General features: G+C 40.3%; 1 protein-coding gene across 16 annotated transcripts in view; it reads left to right on the forward strand.

Moving 5' to 3' along the window:
* CHD9 (chromodomain helicase DNA binding protein 9) overlaps positions 1 to 12495 on the forward strand; it is a 205391-nt gene that overhangs the window by 124007 nt on the left and 68889 nt on the right. For all 16 annotated transcript variants that reach the window (XM_025207519.1, XM_025207521.1, XM_025207511.1 and 13 more), the window contains 5 exons: positions 1743 to 1864; positions 5277 to 5520; positions 7066 to 7242; positions 10156 to 10299; positions 12063 to 12318. In XM_025207519.1, coding sequence (XP_025063304.1) covers positions 1743 to 1864; positions 5277 to 5520; positions 7066 to 7242; positions 10156 to 10299; positions 12063 to 12318 — 943 coding nt within the window. The remainder of the gene's footprint in view (positions 1 to 1742; positions 1865 to 5276; positions 5521 to 7065; positions 7243 to 10155; positions 10300 to 12062; positions 12319 to 12495) is intronic.

The following is a 12495-nucleotide window of genomic DNA, read 5'->3' on the forward strand; positions in this document are numbered from 1 at the left end:
TATACCTTGAATTTAGCAAGGCTTTTAATACAGTGTCCCACACCATTCTTGCAAACAAGCTAAGGAAGTATGGGTTGGATGAATGGACTGTAAGGTGCATAGAAAGCTGACTGGATCATCAGGCTCAACAGGTGGTGATCAATGGCTCAATGTCTGGTTGGCAGTTGGTATCAAGTGGAGTGCCCAGGGGTCAGTTAGGGCCGGTTTAGTTCAGTATCTTCATGAACGATGTGGAAGATGGGATGGAGTGCACCCTAAATAAGTTCATGGATGACGCCGGGCTCAGAGCGGGGGTATTAGATACGCTAGAGGGTAGGGCTAGGATTCAGAGTGAACTAGACAAATTGGAGGATTGGGCCAAAAGAAATTTCATGAGGTTCAGCAAGGACCACTGCAAAGTCCTGCACTTAAGATGGAAGACTCCGATGCTCTGCTACAGACTTGGGACTAAGTGGTTAAGTAGCAGCTCTTCAGAGAAGTACCTGGGGGTTACAGTGGACAATAAGCTGGGTGTGAATCAGCAGTGTGACCTTGTTGCCAAGAAAGCTAGTATACTGGGTTGCATTAGTAGGAGGATTGCCAGAATATCAAGGGAAGTAATAATTCCCCTCTCTTATGCAGTAGTGAAGCCATATCTGGAGTACTGTGTTGAATTTTGAACCCCCCACTATAGAAAGGATGTGCACAAGTTGGAGTCCAGTTGAGGACAACAAAAATGGTTAGGGGGCTGGAGCCCAGGACTTACAAGGAGGGGCTGAGGGAACTGGGCTTATTTAGTTTGCAGAAGAGAAGATTGGTGGGGGGATTTGATAGCAGCCTTTAACTACCTGAAGGGGGGTTCCAAAGAGGATGGAGTTAGACTGTTCTCAGTGGTGACAGATGACAGAACAAGGAGCAATGGTCTCAAGTCGCAGCAAGGGAAGTTTAGGTTGAATATAAGGATTACCTAGAGATGTTGTGGAATCTCCATCTTTGGAGGCTTTTAAGGTCTAGCTCAACAAATCCCTGGTTGGAATGATTTAATCGGAGATGGTCCTTGCTTAGAGCAGGGTGTTGGACTAGATGACCTCCTGAGGTCCCTTCCAACCCTCATTTTCTATGATTTTATAACAGACAGTCATTCAGCTGCTGCCAGGGCTTTCAGGGTTCCCAACTCCACTGCAGCCTACCAGATGGGCTAGCAGAGATTCCAGGAAACATGTTTCATTTCAGAAAGACCACGCTCTGTGCTTCCAAAATGATATATTATGGGTTTTGGGTCCTGTGGCTATTTGAATTTTTGGATTTTCATTCCAATTTAGGGATATAAATACTTTTTTAAACTCATCATTTTTTTTTAAGAGAATTAAAATTTGGTTTAATAGCTAGTCCTAGAAAATAGACTCTTAACAGTCATTTATCAAGCTCTCTCATTCTGAGTGGTTTTACTTTTTTGCATCTTGTACAATTCAAGGCAGTCATTTACTGTTGTTATCTCTTAGTCCAAGAAGTTAGTTATATTTACTTTAAAATTAAGAAGCCATTTATTTTTGCATATGAATAATAAAAAAAAAAAAGAATATTCTTGCTTTATTGAACCAATAGTAAGTGACCACTGCAGTACCTTTTCAATCAAAGGGTGAGCAATCCAATTCAAAATCCTTTGAGTCACTTGTTCAGAAATATTATGTAAAGAGGCATTTTGAAAACAGGAAAATATTGATTTTTTTTTTTTAACTCGTATATATTGTTTTTTTCTGAAGGACCGACCTCCTCCGAATTCTTGGAAGAAGATAGAACATTCTAGGGAATATAAAAATGGCAACCAGCTCAGGGAATACCAACTGGAAGGACTCAATTGGCTCCTATTCAACTGGTACAATAGGTATGCACTCTGAAGGTTTTTGTAAATTTTATTCATAATGGATTTTAAAATGGGTTCCTGGTTTAAAATGATAGATTAGCATTGTTAGTTACATTTGCATGGACTTATCTGTGTTTAACTAAACAGTTAAGACCTTAAGGAAAAAGAATAGAAATTGTTTTGTTTGAAATTTGGTGTATAATTTTTTGTTTTGGATGTCTCTGTCCTTTTGTGACTCCTGAGTTATTGGTTATGTAGGCTTCCCTTTATTCCTTCAGAGGAGGAAGTAAGAAACCAATTCAGAATGAAAGCATCAACAGGATTTTAAATGCAAGAAAAGTGTGGAGGAAAACATGGGAGAACTGAAGTGCCCTCTGCTTCACTTCAAAATAACAAAGCAAAAAGAGAGAGCATAAAGAAATGCATATATTTACTCTTACCTATGCTATTACAGGAGTTTACCATGGGGTGATTACCAGTAATGGCAGGCTGGCCCTGGGGGTTTAAATCTCCTGTATCATCTAGGCTATGTTTAAACAACAGGGTCCGGTGCTGTTAGCTAGGCTGCCTTAACACCTTAACACCTAGCTGCCTTAACACCTTAACACCTAGCTGCCTTAACACCTTAAGGCAGTTGGACCCCCTGGTGTGAAAACAGTTTTGCCAGTGGGAGGCTTTCTGTCACCAGAGCATAGGTACTCCCCTAAATGACAGAATGTCTGATGGTAGTTACATCAACTATGAGGCTTGACCTTTTCACTCTGTTGTCTGTCTACTTTTGAACCACAGAGATAGCTTTGAATATTTGACACCTGAATTACTATAAAAGACGGCACCAATCAATCACCATTTGAATACTTGCCACAAAGAATACTTTCTATCTGGATGAGACAAATGAATGGGAAGTGCAATAGGGGATCAGCCTGGCTAAATGGTGATCTCTTCAAGGAGTTGAAACTCAAAAATGAGTCCTATAAAATGTAGAAACTTGGCCATAGTACTAAGAAAGAGTATAAGAATGTCACATGGGCATTTAGGGAAAAAATTAGGATGGCCAAGGCACAATTTGAGATGCAATTTGAGATGTCAAGGGACATAAATAGTAATAAAAAGAGATTTTTGTAGGTACCATATTTCACAATGTACAGGTTGACGTGGTGTATATGTCAGCCCCACTTTTCTGATCCAAAAAATTAGGATTTTTGTAGTATAAATTGACCTAACTTTCTGTCTCAGAAATATGGGGTTGAATTATACAGATGAGGCTGGTGTTCAGCTGCTTCAGCCCAAGTAGTGCCGCTTGCAGGGCATGGGGCCAGTTTCTGTGCTTGGCTGTCAGGAAATGGGGCTGCGTTTTGTGCCTGGCCAAGGGGCATCTCCATGGCAATGGCAAGGCCTGCAGGGATGCCATCTCATGGTAGGTTAATAAGGTTGGCTTGGCATGGGAGGAGGGTCAAAAGTATTGATACTGTGTATATGTCAAGGTGGAAATTTAAAGGTAAAGATTCTGGCTTCAAACTTCAACTTGTACACTGTGAAATACGGTACGTCAAAATAAGAGGGAGACCAGTATTTCCATAGGTCCCTTACAGAATGTGAGTGACAATCTGCAGATAATCCAAAGTAGGCTGAAGTATTTAATGTCTTTTTTGCTTTAACTTTCACAAAAAGGGTAGCTACCAGATGACAAATGTAGTTGGCAGGAGAGATAGGGAAGGAGACAAACAGTCTTGACTAGTGGCAGAATAGGTTAGGGATTACTTGGAGAAGCTTGATGCTTTCAGGTCAGCAGGACCAGATGGGAGGCTACTAGAGGAATTGGCTGAGGTAATTTTGGAGCCATTGGCTATCTTTTTTGAGAATTCATGGAGATCGTGTGAGGTTCTGGATAACTGGAAAAGGACAAATATAGTGTCCATCTTTAAGAAGGGGAAGAAGGAAGATCTGGGGAACTACAGACCAGTCAGCCTGATCTCTATACCTGGGAAGACCATGGAGCAGTTTTTCAAGGAATCCATTGTGAAGCACCTAGAGGAGAACAAGGTGATCAGGAACAGTCAGCATGGATTCACCAAAAGCAAGTCTTGCCTAACCAATCAAATTTCCTTCTATGATAGTGACAGGCTCTGTGGATGAGAGGAGAGCAGTGGATGTGGTATACTGTGAATTGAGCAAGGCTTTTGACACTGGTGACATGATATTCTCATTACCAAGCTAAGGAAATAGACTTGACCAAAGTACTGTAGGGTTGGTACATATCTGGTTGTATCACCGTACTCAGTGAGTAGTCCTGAATAGCTCAATGTCTAGTTGAGAGGAGTTATTAATTTGGGTTCCCCAGGGATCTGCCCTGGGTCCAGTATTGTTCAACATCTTCATTAATGATTGGGATCATAAGGCTGAGTGCCTGCTTAGTAAATTTGTGGATGACACTAAGTTAGGTGGAATGGCAGACACTCCTAGGAGCAGGGCTAGAATCCAGAATGACCTGGATAGACTGGAGAAATAGACCACAATCAAGTGAGATGGGATTCATCTAGGACAAGCAAAAAATCCTGCACTTGGGATGGAATAACCACATGTACAAATGCAGGCTGGGGACTGACTGGCTAGACTGGAGCACTAGAGAAGGACCTGAGGGTTACAGTGGACAGTAAACTGAATATGAGCCAACAGTGTGCTTTTTGGTGCTAAAAAAAATCCAACAGCATCCTGGATTGTATTAACAGGATGGAGTACTGTGTACAGTTTTGGACCCCACACTTCAAAAAGTTTGCAAAGAGTCCAGCGCATAGCAACCAAAATGATTAGGTGCCTAGGAGACGAGACTGAGAAAAGGCTAAAAGAATTATGGTTATTTAACCTACATAATATAGACAAGGGCTTAGAGGTATAGGGGAAAAAATGATGGTGATATAGTAATAACCATGTTTGAGTGCCATTGAATATAGCATGGCTCTCTTCCTTCCTCCCCTAACACCTTGGTGTTTGCACTAGGTTCTCCAAAGAGTGTCACAGGACCGCCAACGGATCTTTATTTCACACACGTCACAGGGAATCCATGTCTTGTAGACCAGTGTTCTAAATCTGATAGCAGCTAGGCAGACATTAGTCTGAAATAAATATTTTAGGGAAGCTGCCAGAAGAGTCTGTTAGTATGTTCCTTCCTTTCCTAACTTCCTAATCTCAATGCAGTATATAGTTGTGGCAGGCTGAGGAGGAGAGGGTGTACATGCCCAGTTTCATCCATTCATTACAGAGGGTGGGATTCCCTTGAGCATCTTCTGCATCGCCTGATTTTTTTTATTTTTTTTTAATGATTTATTTTAGACTATTTTAATGAGCTTTAATTATTTCAGATACTGTGCTTTGAGTGAAAGCTGCATGTCTGTAGTTCTCTCAAGCTAAATAACAAATATATTTATATTTTCAGGAGAAACTGCATTTTAGCAGATGAAATGGGCCTTGGCAAAACCATTCAGTCAATTACATTCCTCTATGAAATCCTCCTGACTGGTATACGTGGGCCTTTCTTAATCATAGCTCCACTTTCCACTATAACTAATTGGGAAAGAGAATTTCGTACGTGGACTGATATTAATGTTGTGGTGTATCATGGGAGCATGGTTAGCCGGCAGATGATACAGCAGTACGAAATGTACTTCAGAGACTCGCAGGTATTGTAGTGATGCTTTTGTTCACTAACTTATCTAAAACCTATTTCGGATAACAGGTAGGAAACGTACACTGTACATAACAGAGATATATGTCATAGTAAAAGCCATTTCTTATCAAAAGGTAGTATGGTTTTGTTTTGTTTTTTTTAAATCAACACTGGTCAGAGTATTTAATGTATTAAATCGATGGGTGCTGTAAATTGGCTGTGGAAAGATTACATTTCCACTAGATTATTTGGCCTCAACATTTTTATTGATCATGTGCAGAATACAAAGCTGACATCAATGTGGTTTTGTGGGTTAGGTAAATGTCAGACACAGCCAATTGCAGGATTAGGCCTGAATTCCCTCAGTAGAGGGAAACAGAAGTTCTTTAAGCTCTATATAGTCTAAAAAGTGAATTTACTTGCCATGTATGCTGCTGTTTATTTTCTTTAGGGCATTACTGGGCTTAAAGAAACACTGCCAAGATTTTTACTTCTGCTACTGATGTTTATTGAAAATTGAAACAATTTGCTTAGTTTTCAACAATTATGTTATTTAACATATGCCTTGCTTTGTGCTAGATGTCCTTGTCTGCTATCTCGTAGAAATACCTGATATGATTATATCTAATGATATAAAACGTCTAATGAAATTTTATGTGGTAAAGCAATACTGATTAGTAGCTCATTTACTATTAATTTATTGCAGACTTGTCAAACTTATAAGGCCTCATAGACTAGATGAATGGCATGGGGTTGTTTCATAGGCCGGATAAATGATGTGAAGCCAGTCCATGGACCTGATCCAGCACTCGGGGCTGGTTTGGGGCAGACATAGGTACCACATGCAGGTACCACATAAAGCGCCTGTCCCAGCCCAGCCCCACATATCATATGCAGTGACTGGGACTGATCTAATATGTACCTCGTATAGCATGTAGGTTCAGTCCGGGACCCATGAGCAGCACCGGGGAACTTATGATAGGGCTCTGCAGGCTGTATCTGACATCCCTGAATTATTGCGTGCTAGTTGTTTTGCGGAAGAGCTGGCCTATTGTGTTCAGTGGAGTCTAGCACATTGACAACATATATGTGTTTTTATTGTTATTTTAATAAAGAAATTACTGACAGACAAGTCCTGTTTTCATAATAAGATGTCATTCTACATTAGCTAATCTAATTTTATTACTGGTTTTTTATGACAGCGAATTTTTATTAATAAGATTTTGTTCACATAGTTAAAAATGTGGCATACTGCAACACTTCTATTGCTATAGTTTTTATAGGATAGTTTCTGATAATTGGAAGGCAAAATAGAATCAATTGGAAATGTATTGTTTGTTTAACAGTATAGCATTCTTAAAAATGGAAAATTACTGATTTGGTGTTAGTTATAGTGTGTCAAAGACTTAGCGTGTTTGGTAAGATGAAGTAATTTATATTTCAAGATATTAAGGTACAACTGATTAATATTTCAGTAGCAAAACCAGGAATTTGAGTATGAAAAATGAGTAGTTTCAACAAAGGTGACACATTGCTTTATTTGTTGATCAATCTCTAGGGGCGTATCATTCGAGGTACATACAGATTCCAAGCCATTATCACCACTTTTGAAATGATTCTTGGTGGCTGTCCAGAACTCAATGCAATTGAATGGCGTTGTGTTATTATTGATGAAGCACACAGGCTAAAGAATAAAAATTGCAAACTCTTGGAAGGACTAAAACTCATGAATCTTGTGAGTGATTACATTTTATTTACTTGGTTTAATAAGATTTCTGTTAAAACAATTTAAAAGACTACTACAATAAATTGTAATGATGTGTAATTGTTAGATTTAGAATGTTTCTATAAATGTTCAGTCCTGTGAAAGTTCTCATAACTTTCTCAGTTGAAGATATGCCATTTTCAGAAATGTTTTCAGTATGTTTTTAAGACTGAAATTCAACTTAAGCTACCTTTTCTACCAAGCCATTTTGTATAGTCAGGAATTTCATTACGGTGGTATTTTCATTACAGTGGTATTTCTCATCTATAAAATATTTCCAACGAAGTATTTGCAAATACCATATTTACCCAAACACAAGATGATGTCCTGTCCCCCGTTTCCCCCCCCCCCCAATTCAGTATGGGGGGAAAAACCCTTGTCTTATATTTACATGTAAGGAAACGCCATTATCATTAACTGCTGTGAAAAGGCAGGGTGTGCTTAGTATTAGAAACCAACTATGAAGTTGATTAAATGCAGCAAACACTACGTGACTATAAAACGCAGGGCCCATATTGGACAAACTGATGGTAATCTACTATAAAGATAAGTTAGTACAGCCCATCTGAACAATATATATTCTAGTGCCCATTGCATGTACTCCCCCCTCAGTGCTGAACTTTTTAAAGTCATCGTGAGCCATTACATTGAATACATTTTGACTTGTTCTTCACTCCTGCAGCTGAGCTGCACCTTTCTTTCCCATTAACAATTACTCCTATTTCTTCACTAGCCTTAAATGTCTGGCAAGCATCACCAAATGAGGTCCCAAACAATTTATCCAGAATACCTGTGTCACCCCCTCCCTTAGTCTGTTGCATGTGATTAGTGTGGCCTCTGCCCTCCATGAGGTAGAGCCAGACCAGTAGTACCTCATCTGTCTGGCCAGATGCCTCATTGTCCTGTGCCTCATCTGGATATACATTTTTAGAGGATTCAAAGACTTGTGACAAGAACACCCAGTTCTAGTCATGAGTGGCGGCTAGTTAGCAAATGTCCCCTTGGTTGGGGAGTATCTGGAGTACATACACTGGTACCACGTGCAGGTACCACATGAAGCGCCTGTTCCAGCCCAGCCCCACATATCATATGTAGTGAGTGGGACTGATCTAATATGCACCTCATGTAGCATGTGTTGAGGAGCTGTGTGGTCACCATGGCATGAAATGCTGTTTATGCTACTGAGGCCCAGCCCAATGGTAAATCATGAGCCTTTTGACTTTGGGCTAGTATCACTCATACTTTGTAATACACATAGTAATCCCAGACTAAAAAGTCTAGGATGGAGGATGCTTGCTTGTAGTATCTGGGGGCATCCGAACCCCAAGACCTCTGGGCTTGGGCCTGCACATACAATGCCTGCCAATGAATTTGGGTATATCTGAAGTCCCAGCGTGATAGGTCTGGGATAGAGGATTCTCGCCAGTTGTAGTGCCATACATGGTGTTTAGAATAATTGAGTTCTGCCTGCTCAATCAATATGGTTTTTGGAATGATTGAGTTCTGCTTAAGTGATATGATTTAGAACAGATCTGGCTTATTTGACCTGGAACACAAAATAATTAAAAAAAACCCCACAAACAAACTTGTATATAGGTACAAAAGTGCTGCTTAAAGGTATGTTTATGGAGTAACTGTACTAAAATTTGCAGCCATTCAGGAAAAAAAAAGGCAAAATTAATCAATTCTCACTGAACTAAGTTTAAGGGTAGCTGTAGTAATTTGCCTACATGCAAATTATTACAGGTATGTTTATTTCGAGATCAGTGTTTTCAGATTTGCCATGTGCTGAAGAAATGCGGGGTCTGACAGTAAGGAGGAGGGAAGGGGGGTATAGGGGGAAGACATTGGGTGGCAGATGGCAAGACCCCCTAGATTTATTTTCCCTGTTGTAGCAGTGGGAAGGGGACAAATTCAAGACAACCTTTCAATAATTAGATTCTATACCTGGAAAACTATAACAAACTGATAAAATGTCCATATATAGAATCTGATTATTGTGGGGGTTGTCTTATATTCAGGGTTGTTTTATATTCAAGTAAATGGTAGTTGCTCTTTATAACAGAAGCTGGATAATGTTAAAGATGGGCAGGATTTAAGTCATATACTGCTGACCTCTGAGCAATCTCCTGTAAGATGCTGACAGGAATTTACTACTACTACCTTATCCAAATGAATAGCTGTATTGTGAAATAGAAGGTTTTTGTGGGTGATATCTTTTATTGGAGCCCTGTGTGGTTGAGATAGTTAGACAAGCTTTCAAATACAAGGCATTCTGATGAAGAATCAAGCAGGAAATCTGCATTCTGAAAAGTGCCTTGCATTCTAAAGCTTGTCTGATTTTAATCCTAACTATGCAATTGGTCCAATGAAAGGTATCACCCACAGAAAACCTACCTCATCTTTCATATAATTCCTGGATCATCATAGCTACAACATCAGTCCAACATTAGATGCATTGTTGTTTTTTTGAGTCTCATAGTCTTACGCTTTGCCTTAAGACATTGGGAATTGCCTGCTGATGGAAGCAGAATGCCAAAATAAATGTTTCAGTTGTGTAATCTGGTATTCCAGTTCCTGTTTTACATTTATCCATAACATTTGAGAGGGGGATATGAAAATATTATACAGAGAAAGAGAGAGAAATAAATTATATACTCCTGTATAGCCAAGAAATAGCAAGACATGTGACATTTAGAGAAATTCTGACTTAAATTGTGTTTATTGATGGCCTTTATTTTGTTTGTAAACCATTGTATCTATAGTGCCTACATACTGAATTGATTACATGTTAGTACTTAAAAAAACAAACAAGCCAGAAAAACAACTTTTTTTGCGAAACGTGTGTACACAATTTCATATGACATCTGTGTCTTTATGTAGGAGCACAAAGTGCTGCTGACAGGCACACCACTGCAGAACACAGTTGAAGAATTATTTAGCCTTCTTCATTTTCTTGAACCTTTGCTTTTTCCTGCTGAATCTACATTCATGCAGGAATTTGGGGATCTTAAAACAGAGGAGCAGGTACTATATATGAATTGTTACTTAGCTTCTTAGTTATAAAATAATAAGAATGAACAGTTTGAGAGGTTATTTTTGTTGATACTGCTGTGAGTGGGTCATATTTAATTCCTTCCTTTTTGAGTGTCACTGTTCTTTCAATTATTTTCAAAATAATGTGGGTGACTAATTCTTTGTACTGTATGTTCTTTTCTGTTGACAATCGCATACCTACCCTTCAGGGTAGGGGTAACTTTTCTGAAGCACAATGATGATACAGTGTGGTGTATATGAAATAGTGGTGGATTGCTAAAGATTTTTTGGGCCCATACCAATGGCCGATTATTAATGAGCCATATCAGCTGATACTGAGCTGATTGCTGATATGCAAGCCTGGCAGCTTGGAGAGCAGTGTCTGGCTGGTAAGTCTGTTAGGGGGAGGGAGAGGGCAGTGGGGTGCAGATCGAGGCCCCCCCACAGTGAGGGAGGGAGTGGGGCCAGGGCAGGGAGGGATGGAGCCGTGAGCAACTTGTCTGGGGAGGATGGGAGGCTTCCACCACTGCACACACCTCTCGGGGAGGCATCAGGGGTACATGCCCCCCCAGACCTCTGTTTGGGGCAAGGATGGGCTGCTACTGTGGGCTGGGGCTAGGGACGGCACCCGGCAGTTCCCAGCATAGGGGTTGGCCTGGGGCTGTGCTTGGGGTGGGCAGGGGCGGCACTGGGAGGGAACATCACAGGGGACCTAGAACCATCTCAAAATTTTCTGTAGGCCCCCCCCCCCAGCACTGCTGCCACCTGCCCTGAGTGCAGCCCTAGCCCAACCCCCCTGCTGGAAAGAGCCAGGTGCTGCCTCTGGCTCCAGCCCACAGCGGCAGCCCATCTTTGCCCTGCACACAGAACTGGGGGGCACATGCCCCCCCCAGGCATGCGCACAGCAATGAGAGCCATCCTGCCCTTCCCGTGCCACCCAGAGAAGCCACTTACAGCTCCCTCCCATGAGTCGCTGCAGCTGGGCAGCACCAGCCCCACTCCCTCCCTCACCATGGGAGCCTTCATCTGTCCCCCACATGCCCTTTCTCCCCAACAGACTTACTGGCCTGATGCTGCTTTCCAAGCTGCCAGGCTGCACTCCTGGCTGTGTGCATGCTGCGGCTGTGCCTGTGCACGCAGCATTTATCGGCAACATTATTGGCCACTTCAGCCAAAAAAAGCCAATTGCCGATAACGTCAATTTTCCTTTATTGGTGCCAATACAATATGGACCAATGTATTGGTGCACCTCCTAATATGAAATCATTCTTTCAAATGATTACGGTGAGAGACTCTGCTTGGCATTCCAAACATGCTGTATTTGAAATGAAATATAACCTCTCGAAGAAAATCTCTCAAGTATTTTTGTTTCAAATCCTTTATATTTTAATTAGTGTTATAGTGTACATGGTAATTATATGCTTTTAATTATTAAATTCTCAGAATTGTAATTGATGTTGGAGAATTATTTTTTTCTCTTATTATGTAACAAGCTTTATGTATATGGCAAGTAAAAGAGTGATCAAAGTTCTCTTTTCCTGAAGCTGGGTTCTTCACTACCAAAAAGCTTCCTTTTTTTTAAGTGCATCTTAAAAAAGAATTGTGGTAATTTGTGTCAAAAAGCAAGAATATATCCCTTCCAGGCAAATATTTCATGTAAATATGGCAACGCGGTACTATAGAAGCTAAAATGTTAAACTAAGCTACTTTGCTACCTTTTTATGTATTCCTGTTCATCATTAAATTTTATTAAGGTGCAAAAACTACAAGCTATTCTGAAACCGATGATGCTGCGACGTTTAAAAGAAGATGTAGAGAAAAAGTTGGCACCCAAGGAAGAAACTATAATTGAAGTAGAACTAACTAATATCCAGAAGAAATATTATCGTGCAATTTTGGAGAAGAATTTTGCTTTTTTGTCTAAAGGAGCAGGTCAAGCTAACGTACCTAATCTAGTTAACACTATGATGGAACTCAGAAAGTGCTGCAATCATCCTTATCTCATCAAAGGTAATATGATTATAAAATACTCAAAGCCTCTTAAAACAAAATTGAAAATCTCAGTCTTATTTTATTTCAAATCTCTCCCATTTTGGTCAGAATTGTAGGGTTTGGTATTTCTTGAAAAGTATCCTGATTTAAGTTTTAAAACAAACTTATGTCCATATATGTGTGTGTGTGTGTGTG

This window comes from Alligator sinensis, unplaced genomic scaffold (genome assembly GCF_000455745.1).
Source record: "Alligator sinensis unplaced genomic scaffold, ASM45574v1 scaffold173_5, whole genome shotgun sequence".
In the NCBI taxonomy this organism is placed as follows: Eukaryota; Metazoa; Chordata; order Crocodylia; family Alligatoridae; genus Alligator; species Alligator sinensis.